Source organism: Manacus vitellinus, unplaced genomic scaffold (assembly GCF_001715985.3).
Source record: "Manacus vitellinus isolate BGI_N305 unplaced genomic scaffold, ASM171598v3 scaffold_3_pilon, whole genome shotgun sequence".
NCBI classification, from domain to species: domain Eukaryota; kingdom Metazoa; phylum Chordata; class Aves; order Passeriformes; family Pipridae; genus Manacus; species Manacus vitellinus.
Genome location: NW_021940535.1, coordinates 36,422,042 through 36,449,352, shown reverse-complemented (window position 1 = coordinate 36,449,352; position 27,311 = coordinate 36,422,042). Strand labels below are relative to the sequence as shown.

Below are 27,311 nucleotides of genomic sequence, written 5' to 3'. Positions count from 1 at the left end.
AAATTCTATTTCAAAGTAATTCCTCTTTGTAAGACATGAACAAAATGTTGTCTAATTTATGCAGTGAACATTGGATTGGTGTAATGTTGACTGTCTTTTTCACTTTTCACTTCCAGACGGAGAGAAGAACATTTACATCAGCTGAAGAATTGGTTCAATTATTACTGTGGTGTTACTACTACAAACTTCTTTTAGTGCTCAAGAATGAATCTAGAAGTACAAAGCCTATGGGGCCAAAGTGCTGGCAAGAGTAGAAACAGGATTTGTTGCGGGTATATATAAATTTTAGAAACTACATAAACATCAGTGCAAACTGAAGGATCTACTCCATTTTGTAAACTGAGAACTGAATACTGTTTTTTTATTTCACCACTGAAATGTTGCTAGCACCTCAGACAGTCTTTTCTTGAAAGTCTAAACGGTTAACTTGAGATCAACGCTTGCTGTTTATGCACTTGGCAGTTTTGTGAATAACATTTTATGTAATTTTATTTACATTTCAGGTTAATTATGTTTTCCTGAGCTTGTCCCTAAGCAGTTCCATTCCAACTCTTCTTTTATTTCTTCCTCAAGAAAGAGACTTTGAGAACTTACTTTCCATGAGGATTCAATAAAAGCAGCCTTCCTGTTGCTCTGGTCACCCACACAGCAAAAAGGAAGTTAAACTGTTTGCTGACATATCTCTTATGGTTTGAGTCTGAGCCTTTGCTCTTGAGCCTGCTGCCAAAGTCTGACTTGCACAGACAATACTTTGTGGGTGGTGACTTCACTGGGAATCAAGAGCCAAGAACTGGAGAAATGTCCTGTGTGCCATATCTGTGGTGGACAGGAAAGCATTACTGGATCCACAATTTTAAAGTTACAGCAGATGTGCTTATTTTGTGGTAACCATGCAGTGGAAGAAAGCCGTTCTGTGGGACCTAAACTCCAGCTTAGCTAATCATAAGGCAGGTTAGCAAATGCAGTGTTTTTCTCATGACATTTCATAAACACAGGATTTCAAAGTGAATGTGGACGGAAAGGCAAATAATCCTTCCATTCCTTATGATCTGCATATAATTGTGGTTTGCCTGAACTGGCTGTAAGCTTAGAGTAATTATTTGGAAAGATTGGCACTGTTTAGAGAGCTAATGTATCTCCATCAATTCCTATCTTACCCTTGCATGCTTTGGAACATACAAATGAATCTTGATACATTCATTGATAACAGATATGTAGGCTCTATCCTAGATCCAGATGTGGAATTTCTATTAATATCGTCGTTATTTTCCTACAAGGAATTTAGTTTGCAGTCATTCTAAGGAAGCTGAAATGAATACATAAGCCAGTGTTTCCATAAAAGAAGTGAGTAGAGATTAAAGATGGACAGATATTGATTGTTATTTAGGATATCTGATTTATTCCTGCATATAATATGTGACATTATCAACAAAAAGATAAAAGCCTGATTGAAAGCTGAGCTTTGATTCCAGGTGGAATAAATAATTCCAGTTTTGCCTTGGTATATACTGAAAAGAGTATTTACTGATCACTCTTAATTGGAGTCCGATACTTCACAACTAAAGTCCAGCAGAATCTATTCATCAAACAGTTATGTACATCTATCATTGCCTTGTTCTGACTAGTCTTCCAGAAGCTTCAGTAACACTAAAAAATAAATAGCGAAAAAAATGTGCTGTTTATTGATTTGGTTTTCAGCTTTTTGAAATGAGAAAATAAGAAAATCCAAGAATTCTGCAAAGACTCATATTATGCTTCCACGTTTATACAACAGGGTTTTGGCGTTTTTTTTTCTTCAAAAATGGTTTTTCTGACTTCTCAGGTCTCTAAGAACATGTAGAAACTTAACACCTGCTTACATACTTAAAATTTACTATTGCAGATCCTGTGGTTGTTATTATATCTGGGTCCCTTTTCATCAAAGCTCATCAAAACTCCAAAGAGTCCCTCTCAAAAAGAGCTTGAAAAAGGCACACCAAAAATGCTGAAGGAGAGACAGCATTATCAGAAACCTGTTAATGATGAAGAAGTAACCCACAAATGAAAAGGATAAACTTTATTAATAATTTAGCAACATTTCATCAAAACGCTTTTGAAAGTAGGTGAGATATGAGCTTTAAAATTGCTTGTATGCTTTGGAAGACCTTATGTTAGGGGAACTGCACATCTTAAGCTCAAAAATCCTCAATTCCAGACTTGTACAATTATTCTCAGGCTTCATAAATCTGTGTCTGAAACTGCTGCTTGAACTGCCCTAAAAATAACAAGAGCAAAAAAAATATTTCCATGCGGGTTCTTTGTTGCAGAAGAGTGAAACTGCTCATGAGGAATGCGCATACTTGGCACTGCTCTGGATACTTAGCTGCAATCATTTTTTAAACCACTTAAAAAAATGTCTTTTACAGTTACTCTGTGCTTCCTGTTTCACTAATGCTACATGGTTTTTTTTTGTGTGTGGCAATGTTTGGGAAGCAGGGGGGCTAAGGGGGTGTCTCCTGTGAGAAGCTGCCAGGAGCTTCCCCATCCAAACAGAGCCCATGGCAGCCACAACTCCAAAACATACTTGCTGTTCGTGAAGGCTGAGCCCATCAGTGATTTTCCCCAAGTCAGTCTATTTTGCCCATGATGGTGACTGGTGAGTGCTCTCATGGTCCTTTTCTCAACCCATGAGCCTTTTGTTACATTTTCTCTCCCCTGTCCAGCTGAGGAAGGAAGTGATGGAGTGGCTTTGCTGGGCATCTGGTGCCCAGCCAGGGTCAACTCACCACACTACACCAGAATAGGAGCTACAGATAGGAGTCTTCTGACATCTTTTGTATTTTAGAAACATTAGAAAGGAGAGTGTCATGGCATATTGGATAGAAATACCTTTTAATGAGGACACACTTCATTCACAAGAAGGAAAATTTTTATTCGTATTTTAAAAAATTACTCCATCTCCTCAGAACCTCTTCCCTTCATCATGTAACATACACATGTTCCTGATGTGTTTGTACAGTGACAGCCCAGGCTTGTACTGAAAGAAATATTCTAAGAATGAAAACAAGCAAGAATAATACTATGAGCAAGAATAACACTATAATAATACTAATAAAGGCATTGAGGTGCTGGAGCGTGTCCAGGGAAGGCAATGAAGGGGCTGGAGCACAAGTCTGATGAGGAGTGGCTGAGGGAGCTGTGGTTGTTCAGCCTGGAGAAAAGAATGCTCAAGGCAGCCTTATTGGTTTCTACAACTACCTGAAACGAGGTTGTAGTGAGGTGGGGGTCAGACTCTTCTCCCAAATAAAAAGTGACAGGACAACAGGGAATGGCCTCAAGTTGCACCAGGGGAGATTTAGATTGGATATTAGGAAAAAAGTTTTTCACTGAAAGGATGGTCGAACATTGGAACAGGCTGCCCAGGAAGTGCTGAAGTCTCCATTCCTAAAAGTGTTGAAAAACCATGTGGATGTGGCACTCAGGGATATAGTTTAGTGGAAACGTGGTGTCATTGGGTTAACGGTTGGACTCGGTGGTCTTGGAGGCCTTTTCCAACCTTAAAGATTCTATGACTGTGATTCTACTCTCATTTTCATTAGCTTGTCATTGAGGGGGGAAGATGAAAGGACAAAAAGTGATCAATCATCTAACTAAATTTTAATTCCATCATGTAACATTTAGCAAAGTCTGAGTAAATTAGAATTTACAGAATTAGGGTAAAATCTGACTGTCCTTTTAAGAAATATTATTATATCCTTAGTATCATAAAAATTGAATGCAAATCGTTCTTCTCCCAGTTCCAAGTAAAAAGAAGGTACAAATGAATGAGTTTAGCCCATGGTATTAACAAAGGTTTTGTTTGGGTTTGGGGGATTTTTTTTTGTTTGTTTGGGGTTTTGTTTGCTTTTTTTTTTCCTTGTGAGACCTTGTGAGTTATAAAATACTTTCTTGAACCAGCCTAAAAAGGGGAAATTTTAATTTTGATTACTATTGCAGCACACATGTGCTTCTTAATTATCAGCATAACTTTGAATCTTTGAGTCTAGCCTGCCTCAACAAAAGAACTGTACAGTTCACTGCCGTGAATTTTTTGTGACTATTTGCACATTCTTCATAGTTGTAAGAAAATATATTCAAATAAAGAAAACCTTAAAAATTTACCATATTATTTGTTCCAGCTTTTGCATACCAATACCACCTATGAAGACTTCATACTACTGGAAAAAAATAGGTAATTATAAAAGGTGGCTAGAGGCTGAAGATAAAAAAGTTGTAAAAGAAGCTCAAATGTCCAAGGCAAGATTATTGTACTATGCTTTGTTCCTCTGGGTTTATAAGGAAAGTGTATACCTAAATCTTTCCTGTGCTCAGTCTTTGTTTCATGCATATTTGGAATGAAGTTATTTTGAAAGAAAAACCTACTTTCTGTTCAGTAAGTATACAGAGTTTTGTCAAATTGTACCTTAAACTTTGACAAGGATGCAGAGACCTGTTAAAAACATAGAAAATCTATTGCTATTGTTGTGCTCTGGGTAGGGGCAGGTATATTCTCTGTTGTAGCAAATGTATTCAAATTATATTTTTAAAATGAGAAATGATAGATGGAGTTAGAATAAATTATGAAGGCTTGGAAAGCAAGGTCAATAATTAACATTTGATGCAATAAGAAAGAGGGAGTAGAGACACAAAAAGAAGAACAATATGGTCAAAGCAACGGTCAGAAGAATCCTCTTGGGAACTGCTCTTGAGGAACATCAGCCTGAAAACCTTGTAGTCATTCAAGTAAGGAGGGTCAGTAACTGAGGTGCATGATGATGACAGCTTTTGTTAGATGTGACAGGTAAGAGAATGCATCTTAAAATGAGAAATCAGGAAAGAATGTGCAAGGCACAGATGCAACCTGCCTGTAGATATAAGGGAAGTTCAGAGTGTAGAACTTCAGAGTAGTTCAGGATGATTAAGGAAAAGGTTTTCTGGAGGACTTTTTCATAAGACTAAAATTCAAGTGACATTGACCTTGTAGGAGGTGTAAGACTACACAGAGAAAGCTGATTAGTGTTTCACCATCTTTTTCATATACACAGTGGTTCAACCATATAAAACATAGAGAGAAATAAAATAATGTAAGGTCTGTTGTTGTGGTCCCATTATGACACCTATTAAAATCTTACTTTGACCTTAACGTCTGATATATTTCAATGATGATAGAAATAAATATATAATTTTAAAAAGCTAAGAAAGAGTGATTTGATAATATATCAACTTCTACATGATATTTAAATGCACAGTTGTGTTGCATAGACCCATCTTGAAATGTAGTTTCTGTAGCAGTATGGTTTTTGTAGTTCAGAATAAAGCATCAGGTATATCAACAACTTCTTTTTTTACAGAGACTTGTATCTCACTATCTGTAGTAGCACAGATAGTATTAGAAAGGTATTAGAAAGACAGCTTTAGAAGCATTATCTATATATATGTATAGATATGAATGCTAAATGAAGAATACTTGCTATACTGCTATAATCCAGTTTATATTGTTGAGTACACAGTTGTATGTTCATTTTTAGCTTTTCTTTACTATCTTATGATCCATCAGAAAGAAATTCTCAGCTACTACCATTAACTAAAACATTCTCAGTCTGTGGCTTTTTTGCTGATTTCATTACAAAAAGTAACCAACATAGTGATAGACTTTACTGATAACATAAGGGAAGCCACGACAAATGGAGAAAAATTTGATAAGGCCTATTAAAACACTAGAGCTACAATAATGAGTAGCTGCTGCATAGCCTCTCAAAATGTATTCTGCCAAATTGTTTCACCTTCAACTCTAGAAGCAAAAGAGACAAGAAGGTAGTCTTCATGAATTTCTATGACTATGTAAACACAATATTTTTCACATACTAAAATATTAAAAAGTTTTAGCTCTTTCTTCCATTTTCCTAAGTCCCCAAAAAAGTCCACGTTAATAAAATATTAATTTACAGAAGAGATAAAGAAAAGCAAAGCAAATAAAAGTGCTTTTTTCCCACCTATTGAAGTCTGTTAATAACTCCTGTGTTTTAAATTTTTAAATTTTTTTGATAGACTACAATATAGATCAAATCATGCACTTTAATTTACCTGATAAAAATCAGTGGATTACGAAAGAGTACTTAAAATCTGAAAGTTACCAGAGGTGAAAAAATTATTTGTAAACTGGAATTCTACTCTGTAAAAAACAAGCATTGGAATATTCATCTCTAAGTAGCACTGCTTTAAAAATGTTTTGTTCAGCTCCTAGTGATGCAAAGCTGCAGTTTCAGTAGCTTGCATAGGAAACTGAAGCATGCAAGGACTGCATAATACAAGCTCCATATAACTGTATGTAGTCAACTTGTTGTTAGCTCACTTTTGTAAGCCTAAGCAATTTTTTTTTTCCCAACTTTTGCCACCAAACTCAATTGAGCAGGCATTTCATCAGTGGAAAAAGACAATAGTTAATAAGGATAAATGCCAAAAAGATTAAAGTACGAAATTGGAAAGTTCTAAGTGGAAATAATTCATGAAGCAATGAAAACAATTTTCTAATATACTAAGTTAATGACCTAGAGCTTAAGCACATTTAATGTTAGAATTTAGACAATCCTTACTGTATAATCTCACCTAACACTTACATTAAAGAAGCCATTGTCAGGTATTGTTGATTCCAATACTATTTTCTTTTCTTTTCTAACAAAGGCACTTGTTAAGGGTTAGCCTAGTGCAATGTATGTGTTTATACACAGTTGATACCTGAAATCCATCCAAGGAATTTATACAGCTGCCAAGGTGCCCTAAGTACATACAGAACTAGAGATAAAAATGGAGAAACCAGTTTGGGCTTGTTAACAATTCTTTCTGTCTGAACAGAGAGAATCACCATGGTTTTGGCTTTCATGTGGCTGCCCAGAGGGTGAGTTAAGGCACAGTTTATTTCAGCACAGCTAGGAAGCCATATGATAATATGTCATCTAGTCTGCTGATATAAAAGCACACATACTGCACATAAAATATCACACATCCTGGTCAGTTAGTTTTCTCATCCTTAGGGAAACAATTTTTGGTGGGTTGGCTCCGGCTGGATGCCAGATGCCACCAAAGCCATTCTCTCTCTCCCCTCTGCAACTGGACAGGGGAGAGAAAATATAACAAAAGGCTCATGAGTTGAGATAAGGGCAGTGAGAGATCACTTATAATTACTGTCATGGGCAAAACAGACTTGACTTGGGGAAATTAATTGAATTTATTACCAATAAAAATCAGGGCAGGATAATGAGAAGTAAACCAAGTCTTAAAAACACCACCCCCACACTCCTCCCTCCTTCCTGGGTTCCACCTTCTCTCTCTCCAGTGGCACAGGGAGATGGGGAATGGGGGTTACAGTCAGTTCATCATGGATTGTTTCTGACACTGGTCAGGGAGAGGAGTCTTTCTTCTGCCCCAGCGTGGGATCCCTACCACTCTGTTGAAAGAGTTCTCCACAAACTTCTCCAGTGTTGGTCCTTTCCACATGCTCCAGTTCTTTGCAAAGTGCTCCAACCTGGGTCCATTTCCATGGGGTGCAGTCCTTCAGGCACAGACTACTCCAGCCTGTTCCCCTAGGGGTTCACAAGCCCTACCAGGAAACCTGCTCCAGCATGGACTCCTTTCTCCATGGGTCAGCAGGTCCCTGCCTGGAGCCTGCTCCAGCACAGGACTCCCACAGCATAACAGCCCTCTTTTGGACACCCAGTTGCTTTGGTGTGGGTCTCCTCCACAGGCTGCAGGGGGATCTCTACACCCTCGTGGTCCTCCATGGGCTGCAGGGGCACAGTTGCCTCACCATGGTCTGCACCATGGGCTGCAGGGGAACCTCAGCTCTGGTGCCTGGAGCACCTCCTCCCTCTCCTTCTCCACTGGCCTGGTGTCTGCAGAGTTGCTCCTCCAAAATATTCTCACTCCTCTCTTCTCTGAGTGGAATTACATCCATGCAATAATTTATTTTCCCTTCTTAAATATGTTATCACAGAGATGTTACTAACTTCTCTGATTGGCTTGGTCTTGGACAGCAGTGGGTCTGTCTTGAATCCAGCTGGCATTGGTTGTCTCAGACATGGGGAAAGCTCATAGCAGCTTCTCACAGAAGCCACCCTTGCAGCCCCCCTCCCCATTACCAAAACCTGGTCACACAAACCCAATACACAATTAATTTAAATCCAACCCTTTTTCACCTCCATCATTTAAAACAAACAAACAAAATCTCAACCTCCTGCAATTTACTGAATTCTGAAGCCTAATTTGATGACTGATGTACTACTGGGTTTGCATAGCAAGGTTTTTGTAGTAGCTGGGTGGGACTACAGAGGTGGTTTCTACAAAAAGTTGCCAGAACCTTCCCCCACATTTAGCAAAGCCAGTGCCAGCCGGCTGCAAGATGGACCCAATCCTGGCCCAGGTCGAGGACATAAGCAATGGTGGCAGCACCTGTGATGAACTTACCACAGCCCTCATTTCCCATCCCCCTGTACTGCTGGAAGGGAGGAGGTGGAAAAGTAAGGAATCACAGAACCAGTTAGGTTGGAAAAGATCTCTGAGGTCATCAAGTCCAACCTATGACCAAACACCACCATGTCAGCTAGACCGTGGCAACAAGTGCCATGTCCAGTCTTTCCTTAAACATCTCCAGGGATGGTGAATTCACCTGGGCAGCACATTCCAATATGTAATCACCCTTTCTGTGAAGAATTTCTTCCTAATACCCAATCTAAACCTCCCCTAGTGTAGCTTGAGACTATGTCCTCTTGTCCTGTCGCTAGTTATCATGGAGTGAAGTTGAGTTTGGGAAGAAGGGGGGAAGGTATTTTAAGATTTAGTTTTATTTCTCATTACCCTACTCTGATTTGATTGGCAATAAATTATACTGATTTCCCCAAGCTGAATCTGATTTGCCTGTGATGGCAATTGCTCAGTCACCTCTCTCTGTCCTTATCTCAATGTACAAACTTTTCATTTTATTTTCTCTTTCTGTCCAGATGAGGAGGGGAGTGATAGAGTGGCTTTGGTGGGCATTCAGCACCCACCAGAGAGGTTTATTACTGAAGTAACTCCGGTGTTGACATCCATACTGTAACTCTTGCATGAGCCACATTAACTTAACACATTAACAATATTAAAGGATATTTCACAGTTCATATCTATCTTACAATCCAGTACATTTTTTTGAATGAAAAATATTTCTGTACAGTGAAAATGCAACTTTCAGACCAGGTGCAGACAGAATTATTTTAGTTTAAAGGTGTGTGTACTTTTTTCCTAAAGGGCGTACAAGTGTCAGTGTGGGAATAGCACACAGTTACTGCTTCCTGCTTAGAGATGTAGCCTAGTAGCTGATTAGAGCAATAGCAAACACGAAAAGATCCTTCCAGGCATTGAGAAAAATCCTCTATGTTTGTGTGTGTGATTAAAATTAAAATGCATGGAGCTTTCCAGGTCAGTCAACACTGCAAAAGCTGGCAAGAAAAGTTCAAAAGTTCTTCATTTAGTAGAATTTGCTGCTTTTGGGAAATCCCTTAGCCACCTAGCAACAGCACAAAGGGTATAATTCTTGGAGACTTAAATTCACATTGACTGAACAAGAGGGAAAATTGCAAACACGCAAGATAGCTTGAGAGCATTGTGTCACCAGTGTGGTTAGTGGGTCAGACTGAGTAGGCCACATACCAGGGTGTGGTTAGGACAGAATACGAGATATATGTCTTTTCTACACAGCTTACACAATAACAGAAATTCTCAAATACAGACTTCTACCATCCTCATCTTTCCTGCCATCAGAAGAGACTTATCTGCACCACAGTATTTCTCATTGTAGTCATAATACAAACCTCCTATCAACACATTTCATGATATATATGCTTTCCAAAAGTCATGTTTACAAGTTTTATGATAAATTTTGTATTGTATTAGGTGCATCCAACCAGCAGCCTCCAGATGCCTCCTACAGAGAGTGCTTTAATGGAGAGCTAATTGTCATTCAATTAAGTTTTGGTATGCAAACATGCAGGTGTAACTTTTGGGGATGAGAATACTGGCTTTTACAGCAAGTGCTGTCTCTGACTTTCATTTAAATCCAAGAAGACTGAGTCTGAAAGAAGACTGTTACTCAAGCTAAGTAAGACAATCTGAACCCAGACTGTGTAAATTATTGTTTGATTTAATATAATCCAAAAAATGTAATTTATGTGCCTATAAATAGATATACCCAAAGATGTTTTTAAATTTCTGTGGACAAAAGACAGCCACATGAATGTGAAGAAGAAATGGCTGTAATACAAGCATCTTTGCAATGCTTTTGTTTATACTTCCTCAGTTGCTCCCTTTCTTCTCTCTTTTGAAAAGTATTTATTATTCTACTGCTATTCTTTCCTGTTTAGAAAAAAAGAGAAAAAAAAAGTCGTGGTTTAAAACTTTCTGTGTATGTTTGCTACTCTTGAGCATTTGGTGTTAGTAGGAGTAACTCTTTGGGGAACCCTCAATACTTTGGCAAACATCCAACATCCAACATCCAACATTAATTAACATTCTCCCATATAAAAATCTCTCATATTATCACTCAACAAGCATCCTCTCCTACACATACACTTTCCAGATCCTAAGCTTCTCCTCACTGTACACAAACCCATCTCCTGAATATTAAATGTAATAATGCTTACAGTTTTGTATAAGTAATTCTGAGGTACAGTGCACTGCACTTAGTAATAATAAAAATCCAGCAGTAGTTTCCTACACCTTGTAGTTATCTCATTTCACTTTGAGTCTTTTTAAAGAGTATATTGAAAATCAAAAGAGAAATATAGGATATTTATCAGAGAAGTCGAATGCTTTCAGTACCTTAAGCATTGCTGATACAACCGAGGAGAAATATTTTTGCTTTATTATTCTCATATATCCAAGTAATTTTCATTGTTTCTACTAAATTATACCCTTCTCAATAAGATGATAGTATCTTCATATTAAAACATCAATTATTTTGTTCAGACACAAAATATAATTCTCCCTCTGATCTTGAGAGTTGCAATAATGTTGATAAAGTACTAAACCCAGCTTTTATAATGAAATCCACAGCTACTTTTATTCCCAAAGCTAAGTGTAAACACCTCTCAACTCCAAAATTTTGCAAGAAAAGGTTGTACAAACTGTTCATAAAGCTCTTTGATTTAGAAACTGTCCCAGAAATTCCTTACTGATATTTTAGCAGTAACAGGCAAAAACATCCCCACATATCATTAAGAGACAATTTGAAAACACTTAGTTCATAGTTGCTTTCCAAAATGACCAGTGGGCTATATTTAAAATAAGCCCTTCAATTGTGACTGCTCTTCAGATTCTAGCAATGGGTCATTCAAGAGAGACTTTTTCTGTTTGTTACAGTAATATTTCACCTCAGGAGAACAGAGAAAGACTATAAGCTACTTAGCTTGCTTCCAGTTTTAAAGATATCCTGAGCTTTGGTTTTCTGTACAAAAAGAGACCAAAATCCAAGAGTTAAATGAGAAAGTCTGATTTACATTTGAATCAAGAATTCAAAAAAAAATTATCAGAAACATTTGTTGTAGAACCAAGCTTTGGGTCTGTTCAGTCATATTTGTTTAATTGATTATATCACGTGACTTTCAATTACAGTCAAACTTTAACGTTTACATAGAGACAACCTTGTTTTAGTTTTATAATAAAAAAATTGAAAAAGACAGATTCCTCCAGGAATCTTTTGGTTCAACAATCGACTGATTCAGACCATTCCCAAGAGAACTTCACAGGATTTCGCTGCCTCATTGGAGAAGGTGGCAAATCGCCCTATGTATTCAATTAGGTTTGACCAAGATAAATGTCACTCGGGTTTTTTCATCATTTCTAGGAGTTGCAAACTGCATGAAGGAGCTGGTTTCAGTGTGATAAAGAGCTGACCTCAGGATTATACTATTATCTTCAAAGAGGAAGAAAAAAGCAAAGCTCGAAGTAAACTGCTTCTAAATACAAAATGATAGCCAGTGAATCCATTTGTAAAGAAATAATTGATACTTTGCTCAATAGCACGGTTCTCACTAGGTAAAACTGATTTGGTCAAACTGAAGTACTTTGGTATAAGTGGGGAAAATAAACAAAGAAAAAACCAAACTTATTAGACAAATTTGTCATATTCTTTCTACATGAAGGAACATGATTACCTGAATTCTATTATATGAAGGATCTGGTGGATTCTAGATTTTTTTTTTCCTATTTTTTTGTGTTGTGAAATGATCACTGAACATCCTGTGAGTAGGCAGTCAGCAGCAAAAGCAAAATTGCTTCCTTCCAACTATTACAAAATGAACAAAATGCTAAGATTTATGAATCTAAGTCTCTGCTGCACTGCACAATAATCCCTATGGGATTTTCCTTTGGAGAAGGCTATGAAGTTAGAAACATGAAAAACCAAAAAGCAACAGTATTTTTGTATCAGGTACCTTGATTTCATGCAACCTTTCTGAATAAGAAGAGATAAAGCACAAAAAAAAAAAATATGAAATAGAAACTTTAGGAAAGAGTTTCCTGTAAGCAACTCTTTAAAATGCATTTCCCTCAATATACTGTATTTTTCTTTCAGGGCAAATTGTGTCTAATTTATTCTGGAGAGTAGACATATTAACCCGTCTTCCCATATTCGATTTTACCCAACTCAGGCAACCTGAATTTGTTATTTTATTTACTTCAACATCACTTTCCAGATGGCACTTGAGTAATGGAAAGATATGTAAAAAAATTTTCTATGGTAGCTATATACATATATGTATATATATATATATATATATATATGTCTTTGTTTCCCAGAAGGCAAATCTTAGCGTAGCATTTGATTCAATGTTTTATCTTTTTGACTACTCATCATGGTTTTTGTTTTTATTCATGGCTACATCCTTGTTTCATTCTTCATGTATATAGAATTGGTTTTCATGACCACAACTTTCTTGGGTAAGTATATAGGCTAGATATAGCTTTATCCTATTTCCACTTGTTCAATAAATCTAAAAGGAAATTATTAGGAAAGAAGTGAAACAAGTATGAATTTTTTTGCTTTGTTTTTTTCAGTTTGCTTTGTTTGAACAGTTAATAATCTGCTGTGCTCCAGCAGCTACTGTGTCAGCAATCTTCTCTTTAGCTAAAGTGGGAATTTCTGAGAGCAGCAGGACACACAGCTGAAATGGAAACTGCCATCTTCTCCCATTATAAACTCACTTTACTTATGAATTGTTTCTATACTGTCAGTCTCTTGACTTTGCATTTCCATCAAATTACAGTCTAGAGGCTTCCAAGCATTTTATCTTGTAAGTCTGGAATATCATTAGCACTCCATTTTCATGACATCCTGTGTGATATTAAAATAATCCCCCCACTTTTAGTTTTTAAAGATAACTATCACCATCAGTCCTCAAAAAACAGTAAAACAGTACAGGTAAGAGTACACCCAAAGTAAAACATATTTAGAAAAAACCCAAACAACTACACTTCTTGCTGGAAGATATTGTCCAGTGAGGATGAGAATTTCCCTCCTTTGCCACATGTGATATTCAAATGGAAAAAGTATCAGTCTATCAAGGCATTATTTAAAGCTGCATGCCACTTTCCAGGGCTCCTTCTCCAAAATTTATTGTGCTTACCAGAAGTCAGTATTTTGAAGACAAAATCATATTCTGAAAAAATGTCTTCACTACCAAAAAATTTCTTTATTTTATTTTTTTTTTTTTATTTTGTGGAATACTGTTTGCTATTGTAATACTGAGGAAAAAATACTTCATTTGCAATTTAAAATAATTTTTTTCTGTTATAATAATAAGCTCATTTTAAAAGTGAGAAGGAAAGAAGCAAAAAATAGAAAACCACAAAACTTTTAGTTTTTCTAAGAAGAATAAGCAAAATTTCCACTCCTCTGAATTAATTACTACCCTGTAAAACCAATTATTTTTCCTAAACATAGAGGGAAAATAATCTTTGCTTTTATCAAATAAAAGAAACAAACAAAATAGGTTTCTATTTTTTGGGCCAAATCAGCATGCAGATATACAACTAACAAAACCAACCAAAATTAATTATCTATGTATAATGACTCCTTGGAATTCTAATCTCCAGAGCTCAGTTAGCTAGATGGTATTTATTCAATTAATTTTAAAACTGTTTAATGAAGATGTATTTCTAAATTTTAACACGACTGTTTAATTACAGGCCAGTGAACGTAATTACTTTTTTTGTGCTAAAGGATAGAACCTTCTCATGATTCAAACATTAATAAGATCACTCATATTATACTCTTAACTACTTGTCAGTGTAACTGCTCTGAAATTTGGTATATTACACTGAAAATATTTGTATAAAATAAAAGGAATTGTATTAAGTCTTTTCCAACATAAACTATTCCATTCCATTCCATTCTATTTTTAGCAAGGCCTGCAGTAGTAGGACCAGGGATAGTGGTTTTAAAGTAAAGAAGAGGAGATTCAGACTAGAAACGCTGGAACAGGTTTCCCAGAGATGTGGTAGATTCAAGATGGGGTTCTGAGCAACCTGATTTAGTTGAAAATGTCCCTGTTCACTCCAGGGGGTTTGAACTAGATGAACTTTGCAGGTCCCTTCCAGCCCAAACCGTTGGCTGACTTGACAATGATCTGATATTTTATATGTGAGGTTTAGTATATTTTAAATGTGCATGTTTTGTATTATTCTTGTTTAGTTGGATGAGAATGAAAATTAAGTATTAACAGTGTGGTAAAATATTTTTTTTCTCAGTGGTTCTATTTTTCAACACTAGTACAGTCTTTAAAGCCTCACCATTCCATTTCAGTGTGTTACAAACATACTTTTCCCAGCTTGCTTGTTCTCATCTATATTCCTCTCCTATGTTTCCAGAGGTCTGTGGTCTACTTTGAAACAAAAACAAAATGAACACAAAAAAACACTAGAAAAACAGTTGGGGAAAGTATACATATAATCAAAGGAATGATTTTGAAATCAGAGGATTGAAATTGCAAAAATTCTAGTCGTCATTGCTCAAATGATCATGATTTGCATGTGCAATCACAGTAGCTGATTGCCAGCATCAGACACTTGGCTGCATGACTACAGAAGAGACCTCACTTAGGACCAAAGGAGTCACGTTTTGTCAAATGAGAGTGGCCATAGAATTTCAGACTAAAGCCCCATCTAGTCTGGCCAACAAAGAAAATACCCATGAAATAGTAAAACCAAGATAACCATGTTTGATGTGCACCCCAAGTAGCCTTCTGGCCAAATAGGAGAAGCAAATGCAAGTGGCTTTCAAACTTAAAAATTGAAATACCAAGGAGGACCAGGATAACAATCAAGCTGTTTCATTAAAGTAGGAAGCTAACCATCACCCACAAAGGATCCTTTCTCTGCATTTCTTCACAACAAACTCTCACTGAGAACATCCACAAGTATATCAATCAGTCACATTATCAAATATTGTGACCTCTCACTGATATTAGTGCAATCATTATGCACCAGCTAAGAGAAACTTTTCTTAGTAGTATGAACAGAAATTACAGTAATCTGATACACCAACTCTGTTACTCACTCCAATATATACTGGAACTTTATCTAGACTTGTATCCACTGTTCCCTTTTCCACCTGGTCTCCTCTCTTCATAGAGGGATGTCAGAGCTCACCTTTCGCCCGTTACTCACCTTCCACCCTTCTTAGTTACTTACTACTGAAAGAAAGCCAGGTTGACACCCTAAATATTTACCTTGCATATTTAAGCTACATTAGTGCACATATGTGAAAATGAAAATTTCCCTAGGAAATGAAAACTGGTATACTTCTACAGTTTTTATTTTACGTACATTTTTATTCTTTTTTTTTCTTTTTCATAGTGTTGACAAGTGGGATTTCAAAAAAGTCATGCTGAAGTTTATCTCAGAAATGGTTACCTCTCCTGTTGTTATTATATGTATGAGTAATTATAAAGCCTTGAATGGTATTGATATCAGACTGCTGATTTGGTTATCCTTTTTCTTCTCCATTTGCTACTCTCCAGTCACTTCCCTTGCTGGCAGAGTTTTCAGGAAGCCTCTGACTATTACAACATGCACTATTGAACAGAGATGACATATTTCCCCAACACAAGCACATATGACTCTTGGAGTTATGTTAGCCCATCAGTTAGGTCATTTTAATTTCTGTCCCTTTTCTCTGATTGCCTATGCATTGCATCAGAGTTAAATATCATGTTTCTTATTGAATGCTGAGGGAAAGTACCTTATTTACTAGTTTAATTTACTGTTTTTATTCCAACTGTCTTTTATTTCTGTGTATAAAGAAGACTTGCTAGTTTGGTTTCCTTTCTCTTACAAGTCTGAACATCAGTTCAAATCTTATAATTCTCTTGTATGCTTAAAATCTCAATTACTCCTGCAGTGCTTTGTCCCTACAAGCAATTTTCTTTTTGATCAATGACTTAATCTACAAATTGTAAACTCCCTGTTCCAAATCCCTTTATTTTCTGCTGACTTTTCATTCTATTTCATCTGTAATATTTCTCTGTTGTTTTTGTCCCTTTTCTCTCTTTATGGGTTCCAAGAAGTTTTGAAACAGCCACCTTAATGAAATTCTAAGCTTCTTGCAGAGACTATTCTCTGTTCTATAATAGAGGAGATTCTTTGGGAAATCTACAGGTAATTAACTGTTTTCTGAAAGCCAAATCAAAGTACCCTGTATGAAAGTGCCTATATTTTCTGAGTAGGTTATTTATTATATTTCTTTGACGAGGAAAGGATAAACTTGTCTTGAAAGACAAAGCAGGCTTATTAATGTGCATTTTCTAGCAACTGGGAGACAAACCTTAATGTCTAGTCTTGACTAAGATAGATACTCTGATAAAACAGTGAGTTCTTTATTAATTTGGCAAACTCTTTGGCAAGATCCACTGAAGTATGTGAAAGACAAAAGCACGATAATGCATACCATTTCTTTCTTTGCACTTCAAAAGTCTCCTGTAATTTCCCGATGGGAAACAGTGTGATAGCTTGTGTAAATGAATTCCTTGAGATAGCCTGAGACACCCTCTAATGACTTGTACTTTCTACATCAGAATTGCATACATTGTTTCTTTTTCAGCATAGAGCATTTCCAAAAAAAAAAAAATGCAAGCATATGTTTAAACCTTTTTTTTTTGGAATAAGTGGAAAAACATTATTTTCTTTTTCCAAACACATGCCAAAAAGGTAAAGATGAGTATATGGCATGCTGTAAAATCTTCTCTGAGGTACGAAACACCTGCTGCATATAAGGCACAGAAGCATGTGTTGTTAAATGTTGATGTGAAACATGAGACACAGAAAACGGGGTGTCAGGCCAACAGGTTGTCTCACGTAGTGACATATGAAAGTTACAGAAAATTCTATCTGATAAATAATATTCTTCTCAAAATGTGATTTAACTCACTAAATGTAAATAAAAATAGTGTAGACATAAAGACAATTGAAGAAATACACTTCTATTGAATGTCATTTCTGCCTCTGGGGAGCAAAACTTCTCTTTTAACAGCAAGTTTATCCAACCTCAAACACAGGTCAATCACCAATGAAACTTACTGGCATAATGGAACGTCACCTTTGATGATGCATCTTCCTCCATTTTTGCAGTATTCTTCAGGACAAACTGCAAACATAAAATTAAAGATTATAATTTCCCTCTGTTTTTATGTTTGTCATTGTCTAATTTTCAAAATGGCAGAATATTCACATCTGTCATTTTGGTGTTTAACACTTCCAAAACTTCTTCTTTTAGACCCGGTCTTGGTGATATAAATGTGAAGTCATGAGTACATTATAAGCAATAGCGTGCTCTTTCTCTTATAGAAATCCTGATGCTTCACTTGAGCAGGCTTCAAATTTTTCTCCAGTCAGATCTTCATCTGACTCTATTTTCAAATAATAAAAATATATAAAATAAGACCCAAATTATATTTTTGCAATACATGGCATACATTGTGAACTTTATCACATAACTCTTAAAATTGTAAAAACTGAGTTAAATTCTAAAGCATCTTCAGCAAAGCTAGGGGGGTACTGCTAACATAGAACTGGCCCAGTGTTTGTAACTGTCTCGGGAAAGAACAGCAGTAATTTTGTGTCATTGAATGGGATGCTTTGAACCTAGATTTAATTATTTACATAATTATCTACATTTTTGTTAGATTTTATTAATAAAAATAAATTCAGATTGAATATGTATTATTGCCCTGTACTTATCTTTCTCCACCATTTAACTATTGCAAACCAAACCTGAATATTGTGGCAAGTTCATTGTGCTAAAACAAATGCTATTGGGTTTATCTTACAACATGGATTTGCAATACACTTGAAAAAAACAAACAAACAAAACCCAAACAATCCTATTAACTCAAAAATATGGGTTAATAAGTGGGTTACTCAACTGGTTAAAATTAAGGGAGTGCCTAATAGTATACTACAATGGGTTGTAAAGTTTGGGGTTTTTTTAACGATGCATTTATACCTTAAGAAACATCTCTTGTGAAGATGTTAAGCATATTATTTTTCATCTTTTTTCCCCTCTTTCATCTGTGTCATACTTTCATCAGGAAGACTCATGCCTGATATAATTTGATAGAGTTTTAGAAGAGGAAACTCGGTCAAGTTTGAGGACCGCCTAAAGATTCAGTAGAAAATAGCTATACTTTCTTTATTTCAAATTATATTTTTAAGCAAAACTAAGTACCTGAACAGCTGGACTCATCAAGGCTGAAATCAATGCAGTCTGCAATTCCATCACAACGTTGGGAGACTGCTATGCATTGATTAGTTGACGCACACAACAAAGAACCATTGAAACAATCCTTAATGGCTGAAACAAAAAGTAACATGGTGGTTATTATCCGCTGTATTTCTTTTTCTCACTGTTAAAAAACTAGCAGAAGAAGCCTGATTCATACTGTAGGCTATAAACTTGCATCTGTGTGACCTCTACAAGCTTTCATCTTCAAAAGCATGTAACTTTACTAGTGAGTTGCTAAATAAGTAAACAAATACAGAGCACAGATGGTAGAGAAACTGAATTTTCCCATATAATATTTGTGAAGAAGAGGAGGGCATATTAACTTAAAATGTTGAGACCGTAGGCTGCAAAACCCCAAAGAAAACCCATAAAAAGATATCACAAAGCATAATCAACTTTCATGCATCAACCAGTTTTAAAATGATGGAATTAATTTTTTAACACATAATATTGTAACACATTACAGAGGGAACAGTCAAACAAATGGATCTAACTGCTAAATACTTTGCAATTCAAGAGAATGACATTAAGTTATCAGTGCTGAAGCAAAGAATGTTAAGAGCACATGGAGGCACTGAAAACAATGAAGACATGAAAGTGAAATTATTAGATTTTTGTCTATATTTAGTTTTGCAGGTCCAATTAAACCTGTAGAAAGTCTGTTTGAAAGAGTATAATCTTTAATATTTCCTGGGTGTTTAAAACCTACCAGGATCACAAGATTTTAGTTCACTACAGAAAACTCAGAAATCATTTTTTATTCATTGGTATTAGCACTCAATCAGATGGTGTTTGGATCTGTAAAAAAGTAATATATACATCCCATTGGTGCTAATATGTTTGCTTTAGATTAAATAGGTGAGATAATGTAACCTTCACTAAAACTGACAGCAAGAAAAGGGATGGCCCAGTAGAACATCTATAACTGGAAAACAGTTACATAATTTTCTTGTTAAATGCAACTAATAACACTACATTAGTTGATATAAAACAGTATTAGCACACTACTGTACAACCTAACTGCTGTGTGAAGTATACAGGAAATTCTGTCTGCATAAATCTCTAAGTCATGAAGAAAAGTATTTCTGTGGTACAAACTGTGGTTTTAGTAAAGATCTGACTAATGCTTTTTGTTTGTTTGTTTTGCTTTGTCCTGGCTTTCTTTTGAGCTTTATGCCTAATCTCTGCAAGATGCATTTTGACAACTAGTCTTTATCCAAGAAGAAAACTTTCCCTGGTGAATTCCTGAATTCAGAACCCAGAACATTTTTGACCACCTCTTGTTAAACTTAAATGAATGAAATTACTATGGGACACAAAATGGAAGGTGTCAGTAATTCCTAAATTGAAGTTTTCTAAAATCACCAGGTATATTGGATCTGCATCAAGGAAAAAAAATTAATTTTCAGTCTAAAATCTAAAAAAAATTAAAAAACCACTCTCAATCTGTGCTATTATTGCAGTACACACACACTGGAGTTACTAGCAAAACAATAAATTTTTTAGATTATGCATAAATTTCAATAAAATAAATACATTTTTTGAGATATTTACTTTTTCTCTCTGACCTTTCTCTGTTGACAAACTTCTATGGCTTTTCACATGTTTAAAGTAAAAAGCTAGAGATTAAATGCTGTGCTCTCATGGCATACACAGTTTGATCTGAGCACCAGCTGTGACAGTAATCAGCTTTCCACTGATTCCATTCCAAACTAGCACTAACCACTTTCTTTTTGCTTTACCTGCAACCAGTATCTTCTTCATAGAAGAAACACAAATCTCTGCTTCTGTATTTCTATCTTATAATGCCAATAGTCACATGTTTCTATACTATGAACTGAATTTTGGAGTAACACAATGTGATTACAGACCTGAATAAGTTTCCACCCCACTGAGAACCCCAAAGGTGTGCAACATCCATGGAGAACTTTTGTTCTTGGACTAGACCAGGATTTAATTTCCACTCAATTTCTGGGCATTATTTAGAAGTCAAAGCAATAAAATAAATTAAACAAAACAGAACAAACCACAAAACAAAAAAACAACCCCCCTCAAACAACCCCCCTAAACTCCCCAACCTCCCAACATTTCAATTCTTTGGGGGATACTGATAATTATAGAAATCTTGTGGCTTTCAGATTTTGAGAGTCTACATTAACTGTTGTGGTGTGGAGTTGGGATGTGCATGCCGTAGGACACAGCACAGAGTTCTAATGGAGGACAGATTGAAGAGGAAACAACTCAAAGGAAGATTAATGATGAGAGGGTTATTTCAAGAAAGGACTATATAAAATTTCTACATGCCTTCGGGTTATGTAGAATTTAAGATAAGAGATACCTCCAAAATCATGTCTTTTGCCAACAAGACCACAGAGCTCACTTCTGAACAAAAGACATACACAAATAGTTTGCCAAATCCATGCTAGTCTGATACACTAATTTGCATGTGCAATGGCAATATTTAGTAGTTTTGACACAAAATCTAAAGAACTCAAATTTCTAACCCTCTGCAAACTGATATTTACCTTTTATTTTTGTTCTGATAAGCATAAAATATAATGTCAGAAAAACTTTTACAACATGAAAAGTTTAGGAAGAAAAGTTTTTATATTCAAAAATCCTCTTTATTTTTTTTTATGTAGCTAATTATTTTGAAATTCCTAGAATGCATAGGCCTCAGTTCATATACCAATAATGAAATGTTTTGAAATGGGCAGATGTGCAGAGTTCAAAGCCTGTTGTCCTTGTGTTTTGTTTGTGATCCTTTTTCCTTGCTTGGGGCAGAGATTGCTGCTGCTGCATGAACAAACTTGATTTAAAAATCCTTGAAAGGTCAGGACTGTCTTGAATGTTACTGAATTATAGAACTGCTAAAGTCTATCTGTCATATTGGAATCAGAGATTACAGAGCCAATGCAAATGCAGCTGACTGATCTATGGAAAAGATGTAGAAATGCTTGCAATTATTAACAGAAATACAACAGAAATTTTTAAGCATTTACAAAAGTTGATAGGCAGGGAATAAGAATGCATAAGCGAAACTATTCGGAAATGTAAAGTGTCTCTGCAGTAAAATGTCTCTGCAGCATTATACGTGATACATAGTGTTTTTTTGATGAGGGAATGGTGAATTTTACATTATACTTCATTATATTGCTCTTTTTCTTTCCTAAAACATCACTGGTTTAGGCAAGTTAGCATTGCCATAACTCTAGCAATGAAAGTAACTTACGGCAGCCAATTTCATCTTCGTTAAGGCGGCAGTCAGACACACCATCGCATTTCAGAAGGGATGGGATACAGCCAGTGGAGGGACATAGGAACTCTGTTTCCTTGCAGGAGCCTGGAGTCACGGTGGTAGGCCTCTCCATGGGACAATTCATTTCATCACTTCCATCCATACAATCTTCAACCCCGTTGCATCTTGCAGCGAGGGACAAACACTGCTGCACATACGCGCATGTGAACTTGTCACTGCTGCAAGTTGGAGGGTGTGGATCAGCTGATCCTACAGAGGAAAAAAGAATATTTATTGATTCTCTTCTTTCAGAAGTCATTCATACTGCCTTTGAGATATACATAAGGGCTGCTAGGACTGCAGCTGATTTTGCTTATTAAACTTCTTTAAAAAGCCCAATCCAAGTTCTATAAAAACACAGCTCATAAGTGCAGAACACAGTATTAAAAACATTTTGTCTCATATTAAGTCCATTGCTGTTGCTGCAGCATTTTGCTTCTAAAGCCCACGTTCAGCATTTATTTTGATCCTATTACTTCTTTTGGCATGTACACATAGAAAGGTTAATACTAAAGTATTAATAAATCTTGTCTTTCACCCTGTATCTGGAGAGCATTAAAATACCCCTCATGTTACAATCTTCCTCTATTTGCATTCTGAATAGGTGAAGAAAAATCAAAGACTATGTAAGTCTTGATCAACAAGGAGCACAGTTCATGGAAAGCTATAATGAAAGGTAAGGTCTGAACCTTCAGCAGAGTAAGAAAAAGATTTTCATGAAGTAATAACAAAGATTTTTACTGATGTAGTGTATCATCACTCTGGTTCCATAGCTTAGTTTGTTGTGATAGAGAATTAAATCAAAGAAGATACTAGATAAAAGTAAGTTTCCAGCGTACAACTAAGTTAAAAACATGTTCTTAAAATTTCAGACTTTAACTAATTCAGACAGCTGACAAAAAAAAAAGAAATAGCCCATGCTTGCTTGCATTGCTGGAAGAAAATACTGGAAAAAGCTTTCTGTGATCATGTATATATAAACAAATTTGTCTCAGACACTAAAGTCCCTCTTTCTTCCTACAAAAATCATTGCAACTGAGTTTTACCACCAGAGGACTCAGAACTATATGGGGAAACTGTTTTCTAAGTAGCTGGCTAGGCTAATGTTGTATTCTTTATACCATCCATCTCTATGCTAGTGTCTACCATGGAAGCAATGTGATGGATTCCTGTACTTTTTTTGTGCAGAGAAAAGAAAAGAATCTCTAGAACTTAACTCTATACATTTAATCTTTTCAAAGTCAGTTTGCACCAGGTGAGTAAAGAATATAATATGATTGTTAGAGACAAGGAAAGACAAATTAATGTCACCACTTCTGTAAAGATAGGAGGCTTACTGTTGACTTGGGCTGAAGCAGAGCAGATCAGGCACAAAAGTTATGGATGGGTTTTAGCTTGTTTTTTGAAATGGTGCAAACATTGTTCTCCCACCTCGGATGTCAAATTTTACTGCCACATTAAGGCATGACACTGTAAGGGAGTACCTGGATTTTGTCATGACTTCTAATCTACTGGTCATAGAAGTATGATTGTGTATTCTGCAATACCAGAATACCAGGCAGGGGTTTAACAGCATAAGAACTTTGCTGAAACATGCTCATTTTCTAAGGTACCTGCATTGTGAATATCAGCATTTTGTACCAAAACCAATTAGCCTCTAATGCATTCAGATAAACCGAATACTAACCTTATTTTACTACCTTGTTTCTTGTGAAACCATTACAGGAAAAAGAGATCAAATTTCTGTCTAATATAGACCTTTTCTAGATGATAAATTTTTGGGTTTCATATTGACTTTATAAAAAAAGTCATAATTAAAACACTTCGTACACTAGAATATTCCTGACATTACTTCTTACCACTAGTGTTATTAAATTCTGTCATGCTGATAGAAAAATGTATTTGATACACTGAACATAATCTAAACATAAACAATAGAAGTGGATTTTGATGCAGTGAAAGTAATAATCTAGTGATCTTTTGCCCTGTTTGTATTCAGAATTATGTCATAACTCTTTCAAAGATGTGTACATGGGATTGAAAATATTGTGGTTTCATGTCCTTTACAAATATGTTAGTTAAAAAAATTAATTTCATTTATGCTACTTCAAAAGGCTTCTGAAAGTTGCCTTTAGATAGTTGATCATAGACATTTAAATTGTAGATTGATTTTGCACAAATTAGATGTGCTCTATATTTTGCATTTTTTCCTACTTTGATACTGTATTTTAGCAGATAGTTAATAATAGTAGCCCATAAAGGTGTTAGAAATTGGTTTGTCATATAGAATTTGCATATAAGAATTATTTTGTATTTTTAGTTTGCACTTGCTCTAAGAAAGAAAAAGAAAGGGATGTGGATGATGAGTGAAAAGAAAAAGAACAGTACTGGAGATGGATCGCAGCTTTGAAAGAATTGAGAGAGGAAGAAGACTTTGTCTAAGATTACAGACTTTACCTTCCAATAAGGGACGTTACAAATTAAGTTAGAGTTTAATGTTAAAACAGGGTTGTCAGGTTGTGTTTTGTAATGTTTGTAAAGAATCTACCCCCTATTATCCCTTGTTGATTCCCTTACAAGGTTGTTACTCCTCCCCTCTTGTTAATTATGCAATTGTGATTCCTCCCCTTTTGTCCATATCCAATTGTATCTTTTCCTTGGCAAACCCCTCCTCCTATTTGTAATATTCCAGAAAGTTCCCCAGCTTCTCCTATATAAGGGGGAAGCCATCTTAATAAAGTGTTCACTCCTGTTGCACCTACAACCTGTTTCCGACCCTTTGAGTGACCTTCCCCGTTTCCCTTAGCCAGGCTGTGTTAAAGGATATGATTATATTAGTTTGCAAATTTTTTTCTTTCTGTTACTCCTGACCCTTTCCTCACAGTGCCTAGGGGGCATTTAGACAGCAAAAATGACTCAAGCTGCAGTCAGTTCTGCTTAGACACGTGCTTTTGTCCTTGCATAGTCCTGTGCTGGTTTTTCTATGCTTGTTCTGAGACAGTGGAAATCAATCCCAGTTCCAATACTTTTGACAGTTCTCTGGTTGCTTGTTTATGTTGCAGGAAAGATTGTATTTATAGGACATTTGTGAGCACTTCTGACCCAGTTTAATTTTCTATACCTATCTGGTTCATGATATGTATGTTTCTAATATGTTTCTATCCAACTTTGTTCTGTAGCCTGAAATCCCCTCTTAAACTCAATAAGTCTTGAATGTGTTGCTTGTTATGAATCTGGTCTTGAGTGTTAAATTATTTCCAGGCTTTTGTAGCACTGATCAGTTTAGCCTTATGATCCCAATCATATAAATGAGCTTATGCATGCAAATAATCCCTCACTAAATTCAATATTTAGGCAAATGCTTAAATGCTTTATTGAATTTTGGATTATTATTATTATTATTATTATTATTATTATTATTATTATTATTATTATTATTATTCCTGACTTGCATACCAGTTATTTTAGAGTGTGCAGTATTCACTGAGGGCAGCAAAGATGTGTCCAATTTATGGTAGAGGTTAAATTAGGGGCAAGGTTAACCAGGGGTCTTGTTGAGGTCTGTTTTATGTTTTCAATTCATTAATAAAAATCCAAAATCATACCCTGAAATCAGCGAAATCATTTTAGATCAGAACCATGCATGAGATGAGGATATACCTCAAAGAACATAAGAATCTTCTCTTGCTTTTTAGCTCACATTATGTATTAGTTCACATTTTTTTGGTTTCAGATACAATAGGAAAATTGTGCTCTGGATGGCATTCTGTAAAACATCAGGATTGTCATGGTCTACCAAAACTCCACTCCCAAGTTCAATCTATTTTCTTTAAATAAAGTAAGTTATAAAGGCTTTTCTCAATTATAAATTAAATCTGCCTGGTAAAAATTTTGAAAATTTATAAAAATATTATTTTGTATATAGCTAACATTTAAAACAAACCAATTAGGAATATGCAAATGTAGAAAATCATTAACTAATTCCAAATGAAATCTCAAGCAACATTAATGCAAAACCAATTACTTGTTTTCAAAACTACCATCTATGTAATTATTTATTTTAAGCTCATCATTATAGTATCTCCCACTGACATGTTTCTTTCTAAGAGTGGTAACATTCATTCTGTTTCCTTGCCATTGGGAAGAATTTAACTAACAGGTTAACACTGCAATGTGGTTTGCAGTGAAAAATGAGCTGGCACTAATGAGAGACTCATCATAAATGCCCTCCATGTACCGAGTCACACAGTGGTACACACCCAACTCAGCCATGGAAACTAACTTTAAACTTATGTATATCCATGAATCTTATATTCCCCTCTTGAAAATATATACAAAAGTTATTTAAACGGCAAAATCTGAAGTATGCTTTTTTGATGCAAATTGGACTATTTCCTTGTGGCCCACAGGTAATTTCTGTCACTTAATACTGTTAGATTCAACAATTACCTGATACTGGCATGCCAAGAAAATGTTTCCCTCACCTTTTCCCAAATGCAGAAAAGATGTTCCCAACACAGCACTCATCTGAGTACCGCATGGCTCTCATTTTCAGACCACGTTCAGAAGTGGAGGAGATATTGTACAGGTTCCTTTTTTAAAAAGGAATCTCTTTGAAACTGTTTAAGGATTTGGAGATAAATCTACTGAAAATAGTAAGTTCTAAGGAAGACAGGACAAAAGCTTTCTGTGTTCAGGCTGCATGACCACTAAAAAGCAGGACTAAATATCTTCAAGAATATGTTCAGTATTTGCACACAGATGAAAAGTAAACTAAACAAAAACAATTTCAGCAAGAATAACCTCTGCACTGCAAAACACTGTCTGAATTTAGATCTGCATGAAAAACAGCAGTAAATTGCTGATGTTCCATTACAGCTAAAGGAATCATGACTTTTTAAGTAGCAATATGAGTACAAGTCCTTATTTATTTTACTTTGCACTCTGTGTTTTATTTTGCATTAACTTTTACCTTGCATATGGCAAATAACCAAAATTAAAGAAAGGGTTTAAAAATGTGCATATAAAATCTACTTGTACATCACAAAAAAGACATTTTAATTAGCTCCTATAACCTGATTTTAAATTTGGTCCTATTCCTTTGTGAAACTTATTCACAACAGCTGTGCTGGCTGAGTTATTATCTAAGGACAGAAAGTGCTACTGCACAGGCACTTTCACACTTTTAAG

The 27,311-nt window shown here is 35.6% G+C and overlaps 1 protein-coding gene across 1 annotated transcript in view; it reads right to left on the bottom strand.

The window, feature by feature from the left end:
• Positions 1–27,311, bottom strand: part of MALRD1 (MAM and LDL receptor class A domain containing 1) — a 243,159-nt gene that overhangs the window by 28,292 nt on the left and 187,556 nt on the right. Inside the window, exons 33-35 of the mRNA XM_025895435.1 lie at positions 22,056–22,331; positions 18,767–18,892; positions 17,620–17,686 (exon numbers count right to left, since the gene is read on the bottom strand). Coding sequence (XP_025751220.1) covers positions 17,620–17,686; positions 18,767–18,892; positions 22,056–22,331 — 469 coding nt within the window. The remainder of the gene's footprint in view (positions 1–17,619; positions 17,687–18,766; positions 18,893–22,055; positions 22,332–27,311) is intronic.